This window comes from Oreochromis niloticus, linkage group LG13 (assembly GCF_001858045.2).
Source record: "Oreochromis niloticus isolate F11D_XX linkage group LG13, O_niloticus_UMD_NMBU, whole genome shotgun sequence".
Lineage (NCBI taxonomy): Eukaryota > Metazoa > Chordata > Actinopteri > Cichliformes > Cichlidae > Oreochromis > Oreochromis niloticus.
Window position 1 is genome coordinate 13,867,052 of NC_031978.2, and position 25,170 is coordinate 13,892,221.

The following is a 25,170-nucleotide window of genomic DNA, read 5'->3' on the forward strand; positions in this document are numbered from 1 at the left end:
GGGCGTTGGTGTATTCTCACACAGTATGCCCTGGGGTTATCCTCTCCTCTCCTCTCCTCTCTGCCTCCTACTCCAGCCTCCCTCCTCCCTCTCTGTCTTCCTATGCTGTCTTCTCTTGCTCTCCCCTCTGCTTGTTTCCAAATCTGTCCTCCTTCGTCACCTCACCCCCAGAAGTTCCATTTCAATTTCTCAGACGACTTGTACTCTTAAGGGGAGGAAAAAAAACAACCAAAACGTATGGTGGCACAGGAGGGCAGTGGGTGAGGGGGAGGACAGGAGAGCGAGAACTACGATCGTCACTCCCCCCACCCGTGCAGTTAAGGCACTGCTTTCAACTCCTTTAATCTCCAGAGAGGAGGAGGGGAAAAAAAAAAATCGGGATCTCTATTTGTCTTCAGCCAGCAATCAGCACTTCTCTAGCGCTCTCCTCTTTCCGCCTCTTCAGCCAGATCAGTCGTATCTTTCCTCCTCAGCCTCCTCTTCCCTGCTCCGTCTCCCTCTGCTCTCCCTTCACAGCAGGTTTGGGCTATTCATTCAGACGTCAGGCTCACTCCGTCAGCCTTTTGTTGCAAGTCACAGAAAGACGGAGAGAGAGCCAGAGAGAGAGAGTAAGAGAGACAGAGAGAGAGAGAGAGGAAGGCGTGGGGGGAGAAAAATGTGAAAAAAAGAGAGAGAGAGAAAAAAAGAGAAAACAATCCGGTGTCATGGCTATGCAGAAGAATTGCAAAATGAAAGAGTGGGGAAATAAAAGAGACGAAGGAGAGGGGAGGGAAAAAAAATCCTTGAAGAGCACCAGTCACGGGGAGAGGTGCAGCGCTCCTGGCACACGTACGACTCCCTCTTTCATTCTCTCCGACCTTCCCCTCCGCTCAACATATTTTCCTTTCGCTCTTTTTTTCCTCCCCTCCCTCCTTTCAGCCTTTCCTCCCTCCCTCCCTTTCTGTTTTATTATTTGTGATCTGGCCTTCATGGTCCTTTAAGAGTGCCAGTTCTCCCCCACCACCACCACCACCACCACCACCAGCCCTCCGCCCAACCCTTTCTCAGTTTCATTCCCCCTTGTTCACAAACTCATCTTCACAATCTCAGCTGCATTTTTTTCTTCCGCCACCCTCTCTTCTCGCTGTTTGAAATGGACACGAGTAGATATGTTTTTCACTTTACAACCCCTTGGATGAAATTTCAAGGCTTAAACACCAGGATGTTTTTCAGTTGCAAGCTTGCATGTAAGGTGTAGATTTTGGTTGCATACAAGGACAAAACGTGGTCGGAAAAATTAAGCGAGTTTTCACATGGACGTGCTATCGTACGCATGCACATTTCTTATTTAATAGAAAATCCAGCAGTTCCAAAATTAATTCCCAATATCTAAAAGTTTCCAGACTCTCTTTCTCTCTCTCTCTCTCTCTCTCTCACACACACACACACACACACACACACACAGACACTCACCTGCTACTGAGCTCCTCCAAATGCAAGTACAGCAGATCCCTACAATTAAAGTTTTAAAGTTACGGTAATCCTTCCTGGAGTCTAACTGATCCCGGGATTTGAAGAGTAACAGATTAGGATGTTTACTACGACACCAGTCTGAGAGGATGGCTAAATACCGAGATGCCGTTTCTAAAAAAGGACTCTGATAGTAAAGGTTAACAAATCTGTCTGAGTTTCTGGGTCATCATTTGTACCACAACACTGCTTTTCAGAGCCCAAAATCCAGTTATTAAGATGTCAGCTCATTTCTGCCACTTTTTTTTTTTTTTTTTTTGCCAGATATGAGTCAAAAATTTCAGGTTAATAACTAATTTCTAGTTGTTTTTTCAATTTCTAGTTGTTTTCTTAGAAAGTTGAGATAATAGCTAAAAATTTAGATTCAGATTTATAGAATTCTTTCTTTTTTCTAAATTCTTCAAAACTAGTACAGATAATTAAAGATATGAATGATGTGCATAAATGCTTTATAGCAGGGGTGTCATACAGTCAAACATACAGTCTAGGGGCCAGAATTGAGCCAGGCAAAGGGTCTAAGTCAGCCTGCTGGTTGGTTTTAAAGAAGAAGATTTGGACTTTTTACTGTATTTCTGTCATTTTTACAGCCTTCTAAATCACAAAGACATCATCAAGATAAGTAAGTGGCAGATAAAATGACAGAAACTGAGATGTTTTTATTGTTAGTAATGCATCAAATAACAGAAAAGTCCATGTGTTTCATTATTTACAAAAAGTTTGGGGTTTTGTTTTTTGCAGTAAAGTAAATACATGTATCAGCCATTAAAGAACTTAGAGTTCTATGTTTTATACTCATGGTACAAAGTTCTCCTAATGAGTTCATTTTCAGTATTTTCACATTTATTTCTTGAGGTTGAACCCCAAAGAGCCACACTGACGGGTCACTTATTCACTTCAACATCATTTCTATAAAGGGAAAGCCAGGATTTATTTTTGAAATTACACTTCTTTTTCTTAAGACATATCAATGATTAGATGTCTAGTTAAACCTCTTTACACTAGCTAGTTTCACTGATCCAGTCCACTAAACACCTAATTGGGCCGTGTGTGGCCCATGATGTAAAATGAGACTGACACCCCTATTTCATAAGTTATCTTTAAGGTAGATTTAACCTTTAGGTTTCTAAATTCAAGTTTAAAGAAGCTCCCGAGATAAGTTTAAGGACCTGACATAATAATACCTATTCAGGCTGCTCATATATTTATGATCTCCAAATATGCAACAAGAGTGTTTTATTTTTCATTTGGAAAAATTAACACACACTAAACACAAGATGTATTTCATATTTGTTGTAAGATGCCAACTAGCTTGTTGTAAAAATGGTGAATTTACAGCATTTCTACTGCTCTTTTTCTTTTCTTATCAGCCACTCAAAGTGTTTTACATTCCAACCCACAGTCGCCCACTGACACACACACATACATCTGGGCAGATTTATTTTTTAGGTGGTTTCAGCATCTTGCAGTAGAACATTTCGAAACCTGTACCGGAGAAGCTGGGAGGTCAAAACGATGACCTTCTGATTGGTGGACGACCTGCTACGGCTCCAGAGCCGACCGCCTCCAGCTGCCCAAAACGAATGTCAAACTTTGCATCATTCTGCACACCGAAGGCCAAACATCTAAGATAAGCAACGATAAACAAAATATTTCTTGGAGTTGATGGTGGACTTACAATGTTTTATTTATTATGATCCTATTAAAAATAAAAAAACATATATATTGTTCAGCTGTGAAAATGTTCTCCATACACGTTTTTGTGTAAATGTCTCAAAGTCAATAAATTCTTACTTTTTTAAAAATCTTTAAATATTGGAGCAGGGTTAAAAAAAGAAGAAGCTAGTTTTAGTCAATAGAAAAACCAAGGACACATGCTGCCATCAATGTAAAGCACACAGTGTGGCTCAGCATGAAAGATGAGAGTGGATGACATGAATGAACTGTGTGAATTTGCTGAAACTGTAAACTGATTATTTCTTTTAGTTAATCAAAGAAAGAAGCCAAAGAAACAACCTTGACAATCTTTTAATCAAACAATGGGAACGTAGCATACTTTTTGGACTGTCACTATGTTGCAAAGTTAAAAAAAAGCAAAAGTTAGCAAACACTGAACACTTCTGATTAAATAAAGAACAAAGTATACTACGTGTATAGTAGCTCTGGCGCTCACACTGTCATGTGTTTAGTGTAAGCCCAACCGAAGTGTGGTGAGTTTAAAGGACTTCATTGAGGAGGTTTGGTTACAACATGTAACCAGAGCCCGCAAACCAGGCCTGGAGTAAAAAAAGTCTCATTCATGAAAAGAGAGTGCCTGACTAAGAAGGGCCTACTGTATAATTTGACCTCTAAAATTCGCCATCCCATCTGCCTCCTGTGATCTGCATGTCGTGCTGCTGCCAAATGACTGAAGCACAAACGGCATTCTGGGGAGACGAGTAAGAAGAGAAAAGGGAGAAATAGACATGGCACAGCTGCAGGTGGACAACAGATGTTGAATTTCTTTTTTCCTTTTTTTAAGGGAGGCAATTTCACCACATAAATTCTTGTTCTCCCATCCACTCTCCTTCTGCGCATCCCTCCAACTCTCTGACTCGCCATCATCTCTTCATCCACCTTTCTCTTTCTCGGTGACTTGAGCCAACTGGCTTCACTAGAAAGAGGATGAGATGTTAAGAAGATGTGAGAGACCGAGTGTGTCTGTGTGTGTGTGTGTGTGTGTGTGTGTGTGTGTGTGTGTGTGTGTGTGTGTGTGTGTGTGTGTGTGTGTGTGTGTGTGTGTGTGTGATCATGATGAATGGGGGGAAGGCATCACTTTTTTCAGCCCTCATCCCGGCTGCAAATTTGGACAAATAGAGTGCAGACAGGAATCACATATCTGATTTCGATGTAAGACGCTGACTCATTTATCAGTAATCTCTCTTTTAAATAATTTTTAAAATCATAATAGAAATTAAGGATTGGAAAATCCAATGACAGCTGTTCTTATGCATGAAAACACAGACACAAACTCAAATCCTCCACCCCCCGCGCGAGACTAAAAACACTGTGAAACACAAATCCTATTTACAGCCCCCCTCCCGTGATCCTTAACACGACTGACATACCTACTGAGAATTGTACAATATTTTCCTTGGGTGCAAATGAGATTCATCTGCACCTCTAAACATATCCACCTCGTTGGCTTTTGGTAAAACACTGCCGAGCAGAGTGTCAAGTTTTGCGCATATTCACGGTCAGCTTATTCGTTGTGCGCCTCAACACCCATGAAGATTTCATTTTCTCAAAATGAATAATTCAGAGTGACTCTCTGGTCACTGAGGAAAAGAAAAGAGAGAAAAAACAGAAGAAGAAATTAGACAGGAGGTGGTAGGAAAGAAAACGAAGGGAAGGAAGTGAGAGGGGAGAAGGTCTTTCTTTTTATGAAAAAGTAAACAAGCTTTCAGCTTCTCAATTTATTGGTTTCTTTTTTCTTCTACCTTTGAGCTACAACTGTTTGAGGATTTGACCTCGACTGCCTGTCTTCTCTTTGCTGTTAATCACTTCGTATCTCTCTGAAATAACAGAGCAATTTAGCCAGAAAGGTCAGACTTTCTCCCCCTTTTTTAAAAATGGTAACAGCACTGCAACATTCGTAAATTAACAGACACCCGACAAGTGTTATCCACTCTCAGAGGCTTTTATGACATGTTAAATAACACTTATACAAATGCAGGGGAAGATTAATAATACTGTTCCTGAAATAAGTCAGTCGAGCCATCAGTCAATAAACAGAAAATCTGAATATTAGTTTAATAATAATGTGGTCTATATTTATCATTTACTGGTTTCAGCTTCTCGTGTATAAAAGTTTTCACTTTTTATCTTTAGATGTTTGAATTCACATTTTGCTGATGATGTGTTTTTGAAATTGTTGCATAGCTTGAATCCCCAGGCCACAGGAAAAAAAGTCACATTATCATTTCACTCTCCATTTTCCACATTATTTACAAGTATGACATCAGCTTCCATGTATCTGGGAAGACACAGAGCTCTGCATGGATTGGCACTGCCCTCACCCTCGACTCCCTCACTCGCTTGCTTCGTGATGGCACAACGGAGTTTAAAATAATCTACCCATTTGTATTCCTCAACCATTTCTAATCTAATCTATAGCAGCCTTCTCTGCGCTGAACTGCGATCTTTGGTCTTTCTTCCTCAATCTGTTCTTCTGTCTTTGCTTGGGTTCAGTCACCTCACATCTTCACATTACTCATTTCCCACATTTTCTTGCAGCTAGGCTCTACAACCCACAACCACAGTCAAGAATGAATGTGCTGAGCTATTACGTTTGAAACATATTTCTCCCATTACCTCTTTCTCCTTTCCCTAAGAAAGACCAAGAGGCAAATATGAGACAAGAGGGAATGACAAAGAAACACTGGAAACAATTTAATGTTAATTTAAGACAAAAAGAGGGGAAAACATGAACGGAAAATGACTACTCAATATTCGTATAGATGTAATCCCAACGGAGTCAGTGCCTGATAACGGGAACATCTGGAGGGGAGAGAGAGACTGAGCACCGTGCCTTAACAGATGCCACCAATACCATCTGCAAATGTCCATTTACACAATCTCCCATAAACACATCTTACATTCACTCACAAAGAACTTAACTGGGAACAGCTGTGCAATCCAATGCATTTTTACCAAGCACTTCAGTTTTTATTAACATTGCACACTGTACTATCACTCCTGGTAGTCTTGGCTGCTGTGGCGTAGGGTCCAGTAAGGGGTATAAATAAGAGATAAGATCCAATAAGACAAGATCCAACAGCATAGCAACTGAATTCATCCCAAACTGTCCTACAATTAGTAATTTGATTCTTCTTAACAAAACAATTGGGGATCACAGGTGACGCCTCTCCTTACTTTGTATGCAAAGAAGCCTATCAATTTACAGTATCTCTCACACCATTGCATCACCAGCAAAAGCCTGAACTCCTGATACAAGGCAGGATGGATCCTTGCTTTCATCTTGTTTAAGCCAAATTCTGACTTTACCGTCCGAATGTTGCAGGAAAAATCAAGACGCATCGGATAAGGCATCATTTTTCCTCTGTTGTCAAACTTTCATGAGCCAATATGAACTGTAGCCTCATTTCCTGTTCTTAGTTGACAGGAGTGGTACTCGGTGTGGGTTACTGCTGCTCTACTCATTAGCTTCAAGGTTTGATGTGCTGTGTTCAGACATGCTTTTCTGCATATCTTGGTTGTAACGAGTGGTTATTTGAGTTACTGTCGCCTTTCTATGAGATTGAAGTAATGTCACCTTCAATAAGGCATTTTCTTTTTCTGTGAATTGATGCTCACTGGATATTTTCTCTTTTTCTGACCATTTTCTGTAAACCCTAGAGATGGTTCTGGGGGAAAAAATCCCAGTAGATCAGCAGTTTCTGAAATACTCTGCGCAGCCTGTCTGGCACTAACAACTATGCTGCATTCAAAGTCCCTTAAATCAACTTCCTTCCTCACTCTGATGCATGGATTGAACTTCAGCAGGTCATCTTGACTGCGTTCAGTTGCTGCAGTGTGACTGACTGATTGGCTGTCTTAAAGAAACTGGAGGTTTACCTAATAAAGTGGCTGGTTTAAAGTAGTGAAGGATTTAGCCTACCATAATAATAAAAATAATAATAATGTGGTTCATGTATGCAGATGGCTGTCCCTCTGAGCCTCGTTCCGTTGTACGTTTCTTCCTGTTAAAAGGGAGTTTTTCCTTCCCACTGTCGCCAAGTGCTTGCTCATTGGGGGTCATCTGATTGTTGGAGTTCTTTATAGTTTTTCTTAAGCACTTTTTACAGCCCTATGCTAGACTGGCAACCTCTCCACTATGGATGTATGGATGGATGGCATTTATTTGGTGGGTAAAAAAAATCGGTAGCAAGGAACACGGTGGCTAGCCAGAAAAAAAACAAACAAACAAACAAAACAACCTTTGACTGCCACCCAGATTAAGGCCAATATGTGACCTTCAAAAGCTAGATGAAAGATTGACAGCTAACCTCATCTCTATGGAGAGTTTAAGGTTGACTGACAGCTGTCAACGACCCATTTCCCCACCCCACCGTGCAGCCTGAACTCATCATCTATCGGAAACAGGACTATGTCACTTTCTCTCCATCGCTCTCTCCCTCTTTTACTTAATCCCTCAGTCAGTCTGTAGCTTTGACCTGGACCCCGTTAATACATAATCTGCTATCTCCAGAACGAACATGCCACAACCCTCCCCCACCATCGTGCCAGGCCTAAGCAAGCAAGAAAATTGCGGCTAGTGTGTCAGTCATGCATAGCAGAGCAAAGCAAAGCTGACGTGAACTGGCACTGAGTCACCTGGCCAAAGTCCATGAAGAGGGGCCAATGCCCTCAGCAGGGGTGGAAGTAAAGAAGGTAGAGTCCTAGAGTAGCTTATATTGTGTTTATGCCAGTTTGGGGGTGGAGGTGTCCTAGTTAGCCCTGCTCTAGGGTATTCCATAAAGCATCATATAGTGAGGTTGGTGGAGCCATGCCATCTGCATTTACACATGGGCTATTAATTCAAAGGGAAATTCTTTCTGCTTCTGGATGCAACATATTGCCAATGAATTATTTGAGGTATTCAGAATATCTAATTTACAAACTCATAACTTGTTCAACAAAAAATGAAAGAGAAGCATTTTTGCTGCCATCACTCTATTTTCTATTACTTATTCAGATTCAGATTGTAGGGACAGACCTCCCTCTCCCCAGCAACCAGTTTCGGCTCTTCAGGGGAGATATCGAGCCACTTGTGAGACATCATCTCCCTAGTGTGTCCTGAGTCTACCTTCACGAATTCTCCTGGTTTGAAAAACCAGAAACACCTCACCTGCCACGCAGGCAATAGCTACCTCAGACAGTTCCCTTTGATACTGGAGTTAACGCTGCTATTAAAACTAATAGTGTTACCTGACAAAACAACATTACAACATTTTACCTGACAGGCTAAATCACAGGAGTCTGTCTGCTCGGACTACAAGACTTAAAAACAGTTTCTACCATCAAGCCATACGACACCTCAACCACAACACTTAAACACACACAACACAGGACTCAGAAGCTACCCTGCAGCTTCACAAGTACTCTGATTAATCTGCACTGGTCACTTCACTTTATTGTTATTGTAATTTATATTTAAAAAGTGCAATACTGTAAATTTCTGCTGCTCATTCCTGTGCAATATCCCATCTGCCCTCCCGTCATATTTCTTTTCAAGATTTTCTTATTTAATCACTAGTGTACATATATTTATATTTATAGATACATATATATTTAGTCATCTTTTCTCTTTTACCATGTCTCTCTAATATTTTGTTCTTTACTATTTTTCTATTTGTTATTTTATTTTATTATATTATATTTATTATATTTTTTCCTACTGTATCATGCTGCTGAGAGACCGCTGCTCGTCAAACACATTTCATTGCGATGTTGACCCTGTGCTAACTTGCATATGACAAATAAAACTGAAAACTGAAAACTGAACTGAAAACATACTATATTGCTAAGTCTGAATTATGTTATCTTTTTTGGAAAAAAGTAACCAAAGCCTCCAAATAACTACTTAGCCATCCCAAAATAAGTGATTTTTTTTTTTTTTTTGCATGTTTTTTCTAAGTGCATTAGCTCAGCCTGCCTTTTTGTATAAGGAAAAAAAGGATGGAGTAAATTTGCAGTGTTTTATGACAATGGAGCGACCCTTTAACCAAAAGCAAATCTGCCTACGATTACCACCAAAACCCATGTTGCCTAGCAACGTACAATTTAGGAACATGCTTTCAGAGCAGCTTTTGCGGACGTGTCCATTAACAGATGAAATTACCAAAGCAACAAATGTCAGCCACATGCAAATGAGGTCTACTCTGCTGACTGTGTGTGTACTAACAATGTGATATATGTGTATGACGCAGACATGAAGAAATCTGTTTCCAAAGCATATTTTGACTATCAAGCAGTGGGGTTCTTTTAATGTCTGCTCTTTTGGGCTTAAAAACCGAAGAAAACAAACAAAGGAACAAAACACACACACACACACACACACACACACAACAAAGGACAACAAAGCTGTCTCCGTTCAATAATGTGTATCCAGCCTGTCCTGTACATTTTAAGTCCATTTCAATCCACTATCTATGTACAGAAGGTCCCACGGAAAGCCAGAAGGCTGGTCTGAGCAAAATGAGACTATCTATGGATTACTGCAGCAAAGGAAGGATTAAGCCTCACTCCCTGTACTCATCAGAACCTGCAAAGAGAGAATGACACAATCACACATCGGCCATCAGCAGTGTAATTCGATTTTATCTGACCAGTGATGCTGCTAGTCAGCCTCGGGTGAGCTGGTGCTGATGGAGAAATCGGCCTTTATTGCCCAGCCTATAAAATCTACTTCTATCAGGCCATGGGATTTAAATATAATTTAGGTAGCCACTCTTGTGCTGAATTAAAGCTTTAATCTGATATCCAAATAAATCTGACCGACTACACAATGAGGATGAATTGACTGAATGCATTTTATTTAATCTGGAATTGAAAAGTGAATTTGGGACACAACCCACATTAAATAAACACTAAAAAAAATACAGAAACAAAGAGGAGTCTCAGTAATAAAATGATTTAGCAGATCTGTTCATGAGGAACAAGGTAAGGCTAATTGCTATTCCACGCAGGTTGGCGGTACACCTTGGCAGGCAGAAGGGCCTGAAGGAATGCTGTGTGGCCCGAGTGGGTATAAAGCTTTTCGAGGCTACCGTGATGCATCCTTATTATCACAATGAGAGAAGATATCCGTGTTTACTGCAACAAGGGCTCGGGGGCCATGGGGAGATGGTGCAAGGCACAGAAAAAGAGGATGTGATCAAAAACAGCTGCAGTTACAATGACACCCCAGCTGAAAAGCTACACAGCTAATGCTGCAATCACCATTATGCAACATCTTGAATCCTATACAGTTGTGGCAGAACAAATTCTTTTTTTTTCTTAAATGGCCTGTTGATTTTGCTTTTGGGCCAAATAGTTACCATTTGATACAGCAGATAAGAGCTAAATTATAAAAAAAAAGCATATCTGCAGAAGGAGTCGGTGGCAAACTCAATCCCACATACTGCACACAGATGCACACACAAGCTACCTCCTGTTCCCACACAGTAATTGCACACAACATCTGACTTCTCTAGTCAAAGAAATCCTAATGTGAACTGTTCACACATGAATGCGGTGACTGACAGACTGTAACATGAAGACCGTGCACAGTTGTTAAATTTTAAAACATATCAGGAAGGCTGCTGACAGCTGTTCCTCCCAAATCCTCTATATTGCGCCTCGTCAATGCCATTCGTGTTGTATTTAATGGGCGATATCTCATTCTGACAAAGGAACTGCATGAGATTATTGAAATAACAAAAGGTCTTCAGAGAAAGTAACAGGAATTCTGACAAATCGGGCTCTCGCAGAGATAAGCAGACGAGAAAGTGAGATGTAAGTATCGGCTTAGGACGTGGGGTAGATTACAAGAATGCTTAAAGCAAAAAGTTATCCTTTTATGGTAATAATTCAAAATCTGGACAGCAGCTTTATAAAAAATAGACAAGGGCAACAAGAAAAGACACATCATTTATCTACTGTTGATGTAATTAGTGCCAAGACAGGACAGGAAACAAATGACAGCACAGACCAGAAAGATAAAACGATTCAAAAAGTCTGCCATTAACATTCACACTGTGTTTGGATTTTTTTAAGGTCAAGAATCATGCATGGCATACCAGTATCCATGCTGAGCTAAATAGATTTCACATACCCCTAGTCTGAATGCTGGTATAAAGCAAAGTACAAAAAGGCTTATCTGGTATTCACTTACACATGATTCATCATGACGAAGGATGAAAATAGATTTACAGTGTCTTTTCCTTTTATTTATTTTTTTGAAGAAACAACTGCTGAATGGCTCTTAGAAATGTCAAAGTAATATTTATAAGTTGATATGATTTCTAACAAAGCAGCAGCACTGCTTTGTGCCGCTCCTGAAAGCAATGAGAGGAATGGGAACTGGTATCTTACATAAATCACACACAAAATGAAGAGCTCTGTCACAAGTAAACAGCCTTATCTATTGAAAACATGTGAAACAGCCAAGAGCACATCTATCATGAAAACAGACAAATACCAGATAAATCTAAAAGGAGAAAAAAATAGGATTTACTTGTATCTGGAGATGCCATAGTCGACACGATGACTGGTGGACCCGTGCGTCGACTTAGCTTCTGGTTAGCAGCCATGGCACCTTGGCCTTGAACGGGTGCTCCCATGGGAACGAGAGCATTGTCTGATCCTGGTCCCCCACCCTTTCGGATCAGCTGAGGACTAGGGTGAGGGCTGTGCATGGGTGACAATGGCACTAAGTTCCTGTCCCTCTTCATCAGCTCCATGGGCACTGTGTAGTTGGTAGAGTATGCTTTTGGTACCTGTTGTGGTGGCTGTGGTAAAGCAGGCATGGATACAGGCATCTGCTGTGGCATACCTGGCATCGAGTGAATAGACCCCGCAATGGCAGGCATTGACCCAGTCATCTGGTGTGGCATTATCTGCATACCCGGCATAGGCACCCCTGGCATCCCAGAAGAGTAGGCTGACATGGGTCTTGACTGGACAGGCATGAGGGCTCCGGTGTATGGCCCTGGTGAACGAGGGGGTTGGCCCGGGTACCCTCCAGAGGCTTCCAGTAACTGCTGCGAGGGAGCACTGCTGGGCCTTCTACCGATTACTTCTCCGATCCGTGGAGAGATAGTTTGCATGGCCCCAGGTGTTGGTGGGGGCATTAGTTGGGGATCTACTGCTAAAGGTTGTGGGGTATGTGGTGGATGATGATGGTGGTGGTGTGGTTGATAGATGTCTGCGCGATGGCTAAAGCTATTAGAGCGACCTCGCATGGGCATTTGAGGTTGGGAGGGGGCTGGTGTAGCTTCTATTGGGCGCTTGTAATGGTGGACCAGGCGAGACAGCACACGAGCCTGACCGAGGTTTGGGGCAACTGTGCGGACATCGTTCTCCTCCATGACAGCCAGCATGCTAGTGGAGTCAAACCCCTGCTGGATAAGTGAGGAGATGGTGCTCTCTGAGAGGCCCTCGTTTCGCAACAGAGAAAGAAACTCTGGATCGACCGACTTCTTGGGGTCCACAGGCAAAGGCGTCTGTGGGGCAGTTGGTGGAGGAGCGGGAAGAGGGGCAGGGAGTGGAGTAGCTGGGGGAGCAGGGGCTGGAGTTGGAACCGCTTGCAGAGATGGAGGTGCAGCAGGGGCAATTGCTGCAGTTTGCACTGGAGCAGGTGGAGCAGGAAGTGGTGCAGCCATAGAAAGGTTAGGATCAGTGACCGGCATGGTAGGCGGAGGTGGCAGAGGTTGTTGTTGCTGTTGCAGATGCTGTTGCTGCAACTGTTCTTGCTGAAGATGCTGCTGCTGTAATTGCTGTTGCTGAATTTGCTGTTGCTGAAGTTGCTGTTGCTGTAATTGTTGCTGTTGGAGTTGCTGTTGTTGTATTTGTTGCTGTTGTAGTTGTTGCTGCTGTAACTGCTGCTGCTGAAGTTGTTGCTGTTGTAACTGTTGCTGTTGTATTTGTTGCTGCTGTTGTAACTGTTGCTGCTGTATTTGTTGCTGATGCTGTAATTGATGCTGTTGCTGGATGGTTAACGGTGAGGCTGTCTCTTGCCTCATAATCATGCTTTGACTGGCTGGATCTACCACTAGACAGGTGGCAGCCTGCTGCTGCGGATCCAGAGGGCGGCCATTAGCATCAGTATAAACGGACTGACCTGTCAGAGGTGGAGGCTCACTGGCATACCGAGGAGACAGCTGCTCCATTCCATAGTGAGCAGGAGGGGGGTCTCGAGGGGGTATCTTAGCAGAAGTTATAGCACCAGGTTCCCTATATGCCCTATTCAATTCATGAGTGCTTGGAGGAGGGGGAGGAGGTAAAGGTGATGAGGGCCCTTGAGGTCCTGCCCTCACTGCCTGACCTTGATCCCACGCAGTACGAGCCCCAGGTGTCATTCCTAAATGTGAGCCCGACCTGCTGAGCGGATGCGGGTGAGACAGCGGAGGCTGATGCTCGGTTCGGTAAAAGGCCTCCGGTGGCCGAGGAGTCATGGCTGGGTCATGGGAGTAGTAGTCCTGGTGTGGAATGGATCCTCGATGAGCCATGGGCACTCGTTCGTATTGGTTTAGATCCGGCACAGAGCCCTTCCTAAGCCCCCGTGGGTCGTGTCTCTCAGCGTAAACCTGTCCGTAAAGGGAATCTTGGTAGGAATACGGGTCGCGTTTCAAATCGAGGTCAGGAAGACGCACCCCAGGTGGTGGCTCATACCACCCTCCTCCCTCTCCGTATGACAAAGAGCTCCGCCGGCCTGTTACTCTTGCCTGCTGTTCGTACACGCTGTCAGCTCTTTCCCACTGACCCTCATTCCCCCCTAACGTGTCCCAACTGTGGGAGCGTCCGAGGCTCACTTTGTTAGGGACAAGCATTGGCGAAAAAGAAAAAAGCTAAAAATCTGTTAACAGAGGAAAGAAAAAAACCCCACAGAAATAGAAAATATAAAGAGCTCCCGGCAGGCAGTGTGTGTGTGTGAGAAAGTTCTCTTTCAGGTCTTCATGTACAGCAGCAACAAAAAAATAGAACGGAGTGAGAAAGGATAAAGATGAAGCAAAGTCTAGCGTTTCACCTGATATCTGTTTGTAATATTGTAAGTCCGTGCTATCAGGTGACTTCCCCCTTTGCTGGCAGTCCTTGAATAATTAATCTCTGGTCATGCTGGCTTGTTGCGCATGAGGAAAGAGGACACCACACACAAACATATCCACATCACACCAAACCACACAAACACTGCAGAGGTAGAAGACACGGAAACAGGGTGCATGCTTGAGTTAGCCAGCGAACATTCATCCAAAAAAAAAAAAAAAAAAAAAGTGGGGGGAAGAAGTGGATAGGTTGGGTTATAGGTTGGGATGGGCAGGGGCTTGTACTAATCCAATAGGGTTTATCTGTCCCTTCTCCGGGACATTTTACTCGCTCTGCCGATTGCAATGAGGGATTACACCTAAATAAAGCCTGTTTAATTCCACATCCAACTGTGACGTCATGTGAACCAGATACGAGCATATCTGGTGATGGTGATGAGTATCGTGATCATGGTGATGCCAGTGATTTTGATTCCATTCCCAAATCCCTTACCCGCTCTTTCAGAGACACCTACCTGAAGCTGCTGCTGATGCGCTGCCGTCAACAGGTCTCAGAACGTAGTTTGGCCGAGTGATGGCGAGGGGAGGGGAGGCCAGGCAAGACGTACAGCTTCATTGAAAACAAATGAAATACAGTTCTCCCAGCTAAGTCCCATGTGCTGTCAGTAAACATCAAATCCACTCTGATTGGACACTAATCCTCCAGGCCCCATGCTTGCAGCAGAGCCACCACGCAACTGCTGCCCAACTCTCTCTGAAATGTCCTTGATGGCTCTGTGGTGCTTACTGACAGTGCCTCACTCTCTTTGATTTGGGATCAGTCAGACCTGCTGTCTGTACGTAAAATGCAGGACAATGAAAATTACAATGCACAGTGATTGCAGAATGCATGATGAAATCCACACGCAACATCTGGCCCCTTTACGTCAAAGGAGCACTCAAAATGAATGAGTGAAATGCATCACTTTGTACAGACCCTCAGTATAGTTTATTCTGGCCATTTATATTACAGTTCTATCTATATGCATCTTACTGTCAGTAAAATACAGCACCTTCCCCCTCTTTCACAAATCTCCTCTGATCTCCTTCACTTAGGGAGGCTCTGTAATCTGGATTTGCCCCTTTGTAGAGAAAACTAAAACACCGGGGAGGGGGAATCGAGTGTGTGCACATATGTGTGTGAAGGGGGAGGGAGGGATCTTTTTGTAACAGCAGTTAATCCCAATGCACCTACAACCTTCGCTGAGCAAGAGCAACAAAACACAATCTCATTTCAATTCGTTCAAACAAGCAGGAGCAGGAAAAGAAAACGAACGATGCTATGTATCATCCAAGAGCCATTCATTAAGTTGTAATTAACAGGATACATTTATCATTTCAATTAAAAAAGGTGATTTTCATTGCGTGGCTCTAAAGGTGTACTTACCCAGCTTTCTGCAGGTCTCACTTCATGCCGTTGCGGCTGAAACCCGATCCCATCTGGATCTTGTTTATTAATGCATGAAAACACATGTAAGGTGAGGAAGTGTCCATCTGAAATTCCCTCTCAGAGACAGCGAAGGTGTGGTAATACATAAGACCAAAGCCTCGGTTAATATCGGTGTTAATGGAAAATTCCTGAATACTCATTGGCACTAATATTTTGCTTAATCAGAGCTGTGTAATTAAAAGAAAGAAGAGATCAAAGAGGGAGACTTTTTTTTGCTGTTTTCTGAGAGCTTTTCTGAACTGTTAGCCTGCTTCATGTGAGAAAGGAAATTAAAAGGGAAGGAGAGGAGGCACGAGTGAACCATCACAAAGATCTAAAACAGACTGTAAAGATGAATTATTAAATCAAAGCTGAGGAATTGGGGGGGGGTCACTTTTGAGTCCCATTTTGAATTTATTAACCAATCGGGGGGGGTTCTGCTGTTATACAGTCTGTCAAGTTTTACATTCATTTTATCTGCGGGTGTCATTCACCACCTGAAGGCACGCAGTATTTTCTGTGTTTAATATTGAACTTGGACAACACAGAAGCTACTTTCCATGCTGTCATAATCCAAAATGATTATTCATTTCCAAAAGTCAGACTTCACGCATATCATTCCTAATTGAGACGCTTGCCTACAACCATCATCGCAAGGCTGACAGTCTTTTATTGAGAACTGAATAATGCTGCTTAGAGCTGGGAAAAGAAATATCTCTAGCTCTCTGTCAGTACATTCATTAATATATCCACATTTGTGTCAAGGGCAGCAGGGTAGTAAAGACCGACTTCCTTCCCTAACCTCATCCGCTCCTCTCATTACTTTTTCTGCCCTGGTTCTCGAGCGACTCAGTACAGCAGAGCAGATCACTCATGCCCATAAAGTCAACTTCAAATAGAGAGACGGGAGCAGAGGTGTGTGCTCAGGGTTTGTGGATCTAATCCTAACAGGAAAGCAAATCACGGCGTTCTGTTTGCTTCAAACTAAACAATGTCTGACTGTCAAATTTTAATGTTCCAACATTTGCCATACTTTCCCGACTGTGCACACAACGCCAGATTTCCTGTAACAGCAGGATTTAGGAATTAAGCCGAGGATTTTAGAACAAATATAATACCACCCCAGCAGAAGCTTATAGAGACCCTAGACTGAATAAGATTTGACTGGTTAAAAATTCAAAAGCTCTAAAACGTATAGAAGCCTCAAGTAAATGAACCTCGAGTGAAAATGCAGTTATGGCATTAATAGATTACAGAAAATACTTCTCTACTTTTTCCCTGGTTTTACTTTTTAAGAATAAGAAGAGTGCACTTTTCTCAGTATTAAAGAGAAACACATTAAGAAGCAATTTACACGAATGGTGTGCAACTGCTAGACCTATGGCTAATCCATTGCACAATACGAACGCCATTGTTTAATAAACATTCTTCAACTCTCTGTCACTCAGCCCTCTCAAACATTGCAGCTGAGCCAGCGGGAGAACCAGAGGTGGGTCACTTTTTGTGTCCACATGGTCTTATCATGCAAAATGTTTGCATGCTCTACTAAATGTCAAATCAGAGGGTTTACATGCAACAAGCAGATTTAGAAATCTGAGGTCTCTCCACACACACACACACATATTTGGCTTGAGCAATCCCATATCCCCACTCAGCTTTTTGACCCTGTTCTGCTCTTCTTCTGACATGCAGCACAGACAGCAGCAGCCACGGTGCTTCATTAATGCTCCTTTTCATTCACACGCGCAGACCGCTGCTAAAGCCTTGGCCTTGGTCTGGCATGCATACATGAATAGGAATCACACGCTAACTCAAAGCGAATATAACAGAAATAAAAAACAACTGTCTCCTAGAGTGTGACACGCCACGTACCAAAGGCATGATTCGAATGTTAAACACACATTGACTTATGCATGAGCGCAAGGCAGGAGGCACTAACTGGAAATGGGATTACAATGCCAACACCGCTGCAAAGAATAATGCTGTCAGATGAATTGCAATGCACCCTTAACAGACATTATGTACATGACTGGCTTATATGTGATTCCAGTGGGATTATTTGTCTCTAAAGGCAACTCCATGGGGATTGAATGGACAGTAAAATGGAGGTAGGTGACAATGAAGCTTGTACTTATCTAAATGACAATCATACACTGGGCAAAATTCATAAGTGACACACAGTTTTTTCCATTTTTGCTGCTACATATACACACACAGCAGCTGAAGCCTGCAAATTCTCCAGAATTTCCTCTATGTCAGCTATGTTACACTGCGATCCCTCTACACATAATCCATCTCCATTGCGTGCATCCCATCATCCCACCTCTCCAGCCCATCCTTCATCCAGCCCCTAGCCTGATCCAAGGAAGCCACAAGTCATTATAATACTCCCTGTCGTAGCTGAAGAGTGCATTTGATTTTTTCCAGGAGCCCATTTCCAACTTTTAACAAAATTGCTGTATGCCAGCATAAACAAAGCCAAATAGAGGCACTAGACGTAAGAAAACAAACAAGCAAAGTCACATGCTAATGATAATAAAAAAATCACACATGACAGTGTTTTTCCCTCCAAATGTAACACTTTTGCGTCTTTGCTTTTCTGCTCCCCTCGCTCAGTTCTCCCTACCCCTCCTTTTCTCTCCATAAAGCCTATAAAGGGGTCGTGGATTTTGGTGAGGAGCCTGGAACAAGCCTGAAGGCAGGGTGGTGGGATGGTGGCGGGGGGAGCTCTGACCCAGACACCACTCCGATGACTTCACACAAGAGCTGGATGGCAGAGTATGGAGAGAGTAGGGTGGATAATGGGGGGCAAGGGAGGGTTAAAAGCAAAAAGGTATATGTAGCAGAGCCCTGAGTGTGCTAAAAAGCTCAGGATACAGAGGCCCCATGCACCTCACCCCCTCCCCCTCTGGGGTGGGGGTGTGTGGGGGGGATGACATCAGGACAACTCCACCCTTTTTTTTTCCACAACCTCCCTGCTTGTCCTCTCTGTTTAATATGAAGCGTTTGGTTATAATGAAAAAGCGTGCAGGTCCGTTAAATGCGAGGAGATGAATAATTCACGGGCTAAATTCTACAGTGTATCGGCTTGACTGGCCACATTATTTACTACTCTCTGTTAAAACATTTCTCCCCGTTGTACACATGACAAAACAAGATGCATTATCAAGCATTAACATATTTATTTAACTGCCAGCTAAAGCACTTGGAGTCGCCATGACAAATTCCACTACCCCACCTTGTGGTGTTTGCGTCCAAGCACAGATTCTCAACTTGTAAATCAACATTCAGGAACATGCTGTCGCTGCGACCTAGTTCACATCGCAGCGCCATTCACACCCCATCTCTGCCTGGATCAGTCAGTTAGCTCTGGCTAAATAGCAATGGCAACAACTTGCATTGCTGCCCAAGCCAATGCATGCTGGGTACACAGATGGAGCAGACAGAAGGAGACAGAGAGAGGAGAGAGTTAGAAAAAGGAGGGGGAATGAGAGAGTATGGGAACTGATGCTCACAACAGATGTTTGCCATAGTTCCCTTATTGCGGTTACACTCTTCTTGGCACTTTATCAAACCCACAAAGAGGAGGAACAGTTGCACTATATACATTTTAGAAGCTGATATCAAAACTAAACAAAAGAGAAACAAGCGGAAACATCTCTGTAATCAATTAGGACTGGCGTCCATGATGGATTAGCTAATAACAATTTAATAAACTCCTTCTGTGTCGACACAATTAGCTGATTAGTCAGTAGTTGGTTGGTGCAGTTTTTAAAAGTACTGTCATACATGTGCAACAAATTAATTTGATTGATTTGACAACAACAACAGATTCATTATGTAGTTCATACAAGGGGGGAAATACAGTACAAGCCTCAGGGGCTGGAACCGGCCCTCACACTATCTCAGTCCAGTCCCCCAGTGTCCTAAATCAATGAAAGCTGTAGCTTCAGCAGGAGGCCTGTGCCACCCATGATTTGTTTTTTTAATACACGCATAAATCATACTAAATGTATGTTTCTCATCACTTGAACTGACTCAAAGTGCACCTCATTAAAATGAAGTTTGTGAGGGTACTCCTTCTACTGCTCTGCAGCATCAGTAAGCTAACAGTGTAGCAGCACAAGAACCAGTTCTCAACCAGCTGCAGGTCCTGGCTGGAGTGACCCTCCAGCTCCCAGAAAAGAGAGCAAATCAAAGAGTACCTTCACCAGCTGCAGTCTGAAACGGGTCGAGAAGTTCGTCGGACTTCAAGATGAGTCTCACAATAGTAGCCTGATGAGCTTCCCAGTAGAGAAATAGGATACAGAAAGTGCTGTGGCTGAACTTTCAAAACAAGAGCACGATCGACTGCAAGAGATTATTGATCACCGCTTTCACAGTTAATATATGGTGCAAAATCACAACAACTGTCACCTTAGGGCGCTTTTAATTGAAAGCCAAAGACCATACAGTAATACAGAGAAAAGCCCAACAATCAGACAGCCCCCTGTGAGTAAGCCCTTGGTGACAATGGGAAAGAAAAACTCCCTTTTAACAGGAAGAAACCTCCTGTGGGACCAGGCTCATAGAGAAGCAGCCATCTGCAGCAAAGAGCTGGGGTAGGGGGAAGAAGACAGGACAGAAGACGCATAAAAGAAGAGAACCAATGAGACAGTCTCATAAAAAAATATAAAATAAATAAATACATCGTAAAATATGCTTGACAAGACTTCCTGAGGAATTGGTGCCTTATTTTAATCTGTCATGTCTACTAAAAGTCATGAATTTCAGCATTGTTCAGTGATTACTGCATCAACACGGGTCTTCTTCTGATTATCCAAATCAGGGTTACGGGTCTCCTGGAGCTTATCCCAGCTATAATGAGGCAACAGCCAGGGTCTATCATAGGGCTAGCGCAGAGAGACAGACAACCATTTACGCTCACATTCACACCTAGAGCCAATGCAGAATCACCAATTAACCTAACATGCATGTCGCTGGACTGGGGAGAAAGCTGGAGTACCCAGAGGGAATCTAAGTAGGCACAAAAGGCCCCAGCAGACTGGTGTATACAAATCTGCTGTGAGGTGACAGTGCTAACCACCACACCACTGTGCTGCTCCAAACACCTGGTCATTTAAGCTCTAAATCTTAATAAACTGAAGCATTAGGGAAAAGAGCAGTGGTGCTGTTTCATGCATCTAATGAGTGCCTTTTGTCCACTGATACAACTGAACAAATGACAACATTGTTTCCAGTTCTGGGAAGTTTACCAACTTTCCTAAGACACCTTCTTGCGGAAAAGCCCAAACTGATTATTGATTAACCGTCAGAAGTACTTCATCAGGCAAAAAGCCGAACAGCATCTGTTTTCAAAATCTCAAATTTGAGTATTTGTTCTATACTGCGATGCGAATATCTTTGGACTGTGAATCACATCGGATATCTTCAACAGAAAAACACGCACCGTTCCAGTAAATTCTACATTCCAGCACCGTGACTACCTTTGATGGGAGTAAACAGCCACACTTGATCAGCCGTTTCGAATTCGATTTAGGCCGCAGGCGCAGCTCAGTTAGCCACTCATCACAATGAGTAAAGATGTAATCAATGCGCTCTGCTGTGAAACAAGTATTGGATTGACACAGTTATCCTCAGAAGATAAATGGAGATTACAGAAGCTCCTCTTGCCGTCTCGCCAAGTGCAGCCCACGACAACAACGCAATCACAATCACTCCATAACGTTCTTATTTTTGTCAATACACATGATATGAACTTTGATTTCTATTTCACGCCTCAGTCCCAACACTCTGTTTATAGATAATAGTGGGTGGCTTTGACATTATGGTGTAGAACACCCCATGCCTCTGGTTTTAAAATACTCTTTTTATATGGTTCAGTAGATTTAATGCTACCGTGAAAGCAGCGTGATTCACCACCCTCTGATCTTTTAACTTCCCTGATGTGAATCACCCTCTTCTACAGATTTTTTTAAGAGCAGCTGTGATGACTAACTGCAGTAGAAAAAAAAGTCCCCCTTCATCTTTGGCAGTGACTTCACTGTTGATAAGCAATGCAGATATGGACACTGCTGACAATGTCTGTGGAACAAACAAGGCAGCTCACACAACACTGTTATATATTATTTAAGATATTGCCTCCACAGACAGCACACTGTAATTACTCTCCATTAAAAAAAGAGGAGGGAAATGTGTTTCCATGCAGGGTTGGTGGTTTGGAGAGGTTTGAGATGCCACATGTGGATCTCATTGTGAGGGTGGAAACTGAGAGCATCAAGGATTCATTAAGAAATCTATTAAGTAGTGTTTCCCAATCTTAGTGGGTTTTTTCTTCTTAGAAATAATAAAGTAAGTTTACATGTGAAGTGTTGAAGGTTCCAAGAATACCATAATATCATGCAAATGACTAAAATCACTTTTTTTTTGCATGCAAAAAAAAAAGAGATGTAAAATATTTGCTTATAGTTTTTTGGCAGCTTTTAATAAAGACAATTTTCATTGACTGCAAGACTACATTCATTTGATAGGCAGTCCAATTCAGACTGTCCAGCTCTTTTTCTCAGATTCATTCCAGATGATGTTAGGAAAATCAGGTCTGGACATTGTCAAATTTGCACTTTTTCACATGTAGTACAGAGAGGCAGACGTGTTCTCACTACTGGAAATACTCTATTTGATTTAGGCAAGGGTCTGCTCTCTTGCAGGAAACATGAAGCCCACTCGCTTACTATGATTTCACCTGTGCTATTTTAACACAGAGCCAATCATCCATCCCCAAGTACTCTGTGATGTGCCATATCTTAACATCCACCATTATACAGATATAAAAAAAATATGGGATAGATAAGCGTCCCATCATGATATCAATGATATAACAGCACCATGCATTTACATTCCCAAGCACGCACAACGACACAAGCCCAGAGATGCCTGAGAGCGAGAGCAGCGAGTCAGCCTCCAAAGATGATCCAGTACCTAAAAGTAAATCTAACCTCCAACAAAGCACAATACTTTGCAAAATTTGCAAAAAAACCCCAAACTAATCCTGTTTCAGGATTCAGTCAAAAACACTATATGAGCAGATACTAGCAGGTGATGATGTGCAGGAAGAAGAAGAGAATAACTCCTTAAAAAGATCAACTCAAGGCACAACATCCCGGGCAGAAAATATTTTCCACTTTCAGTTTTATTATGTGACAATATGCTGCAAGCTCTTGAAGAATTACAAGTAGCATTAGTTATTGCTATTGTTAAAGTGTTAAGCAGTTATTTATACTTTTACTGAAAATGTCCAGGGAAAACTGCCAAGGCTACTTTGTCTGCTTACATTTAACTTATGCTATATCACCCTTGTCTTTAATGCTGCTGCTCCTAGAACCACAACAGATTTACACTTCTAAATTAGGTAGTCTGTCATCAACGACAGACGCTCACTGGAAAAGAAGGATGGAAAATATCCTTCACTTTGTTCACACTAATAAATGCTGCTGCCTCCAAGCTGCAGTCACAGATAAAGTGTTGTTCAGACATACCACTATTGCAAATTTCCTTGAAATATCATGGTATCATTTTGAGGCTATATTGCTCACCCCTGCATTATACCAGGGAGCTGGCAGGTTAAAGAATGTTATGTTAATGTTATGCTGGACATTTGCATTCATACTTACAACTCCACTGGTGAACATCTAGAAATTCTCAGGGGTAATAAACAAACAGGAAGGAGGTGCAGCTAATCATTATTATAAATAACAATTACTTTGATTAAACATTAAATCGATAAACCGGTAAAGCATTCACAAGGCTTGCTTTATCTGACTGTCGAGGTTGTTGAGGTGTAAGATCCCCACATTTTTCAAATAAATCATGAATTAATGAGCTTGTAATTTAGCTTTTAAACACACTTTTTTTGTGTGTGCTAAATTTATCTTGATGGTTTGTAGATCTAAAACAAAGTGCTGAGTATGGCACTAAAGTGTTGGTGCAGCTGATGAGTTTGGACAGATGCCTGTTGATTGTTCGGTAAAACACAAAAGACAAAGTGTAGAAAAAAGTTTCTTGTTTTGTGCTTCTCTCCATCTTAAACACACAAATCAATCCCTCCACCAACTCCACCAAATCCCAGGGCTCTGAGGAGTGCTTCGCTTTATTACAGTCTCCCTACTTCATTCTTCCAGCAATGTGGAAACATCGAACTCAAGCCTCAGCCATCAACCCAAACACACACACGCACATTTTTTTCTGGGCTAGACATCCTTCAAAGATGAAGTTTGGAGCCTCGGCGGGTCCCAAGGCTCCCTTTTGACACACACAAACACACTTATGCAAACGATCCTGCTGGCTTTTTCACTGAATTTTGTAGCAGCAGGCTAAAAAGCTTAAATACTTGTGGAAACTTCATTTCCATATAACAGCGGAGAGAATCACTCAGACAAACTCAAAAGTTACATGTGCCCACTCAAAGTCACAAGAATGCCTGCAACCTAAAACAAAATAAAAGTCAATATTTGAATGTATAGCCAGCATTTCAAATGTAAACACACAGAAACCAGAGAATGAAGAGGTTCGCCACACTCACCCTCACAGATTCTGTCCAGCCGCTGGCGTTTCACTTTATGCTTGTCGATTAGAGCCATCTCGTCACAGCTTGGTGGATGAAATGACCTCTCCTCTCCTGATTTTTGACCCCACCTCTTGTCCTTAAAGTCCCAAAGAAGCTAAGAGAGTTGATATTTTACACCTGAAATTTAAGAAAGCAGGGACAAAGATCATTAATGAAAGGCTGTCTAGACAGAGAGAGGTTGTTTAGAGTATTTATACTTTTAAATTTTTAGTGAGCTACCACACATATATCAGGGTAAGCGTGATAAGTGATGCGCTGTACTTGGAGTTAAGTTAATTTGCATCAGCAGTCCCCTTGGGAGGTAGGGCCTCGCACACAATACTTAACAATGCAAAGCAGCATATCGCATGCACATAACTGCCAATAAAATGTAGAGCCAGTGCTTAGAGTTAGGTGCCTTTTAGCCAAATCCTTTATTTGGGATTACCATAGATTTTAAATACAGTCTTAACACCTTCTAATCACAATTTCTGGACTGTCTTAAGTGTCATCAAGTAATTCATTATCGCTCCATTTACTATGTTTATTCATTTACCTTGCACAGGCTGGTCTTTCCACCAGAGGGAGCCTCGTCCCAGAGAGCACATTTTATTTAAATTAATTAAGAAATGTCACTTGTGCAACCAGTGCTTTCCAAATTGAGTAAAACACAGCAGCAAGCAGAAAAACGGGGAGTGAGTAAATAAATGAGGCATTTTAGCAATCATTATCTTCAGTGACTGATGCTACTCTAAAGAGCAATCTTCTAATTGGCTCCTGCTGAAGCCTGAGGGACACGGCACAGTTTT

At 42.3% G+C, this 25,170-nt stretch overlaps 1 protein-coding gene across 4 annotated transcripts in view; it reads right to left on the reverse strand.

Annotated features, from left to right (window-relative positions):
• Positions 1 to 24,395, reverse strand: part of LOC100704845 (C-terminal-binding protein 2) — a 50,564-nt gene extending 26,169 nt beyond the window's left edge. The window contains exon 1 of one of the 4 annotated variants that reach the window (XM_019366612.2): positions 24,338 to 24,395. In XM_019366612.2, coding sequence (XP_019222157.1) covers positions 24,338 to 24,395 — 58 coding nt within the window. Of the gene's footprint in view, positions 1 to 11,764; positions 14,465 to 24,337 lie in introns of those variants that run through there. The other 3 variants (XM_005474249.3, XM_003438389.4, XM_005474250.3) reach the window with 3 other exon arrangements.
• Positions 24,396 to 25,170: the final 775 nt, after the last annotated feature.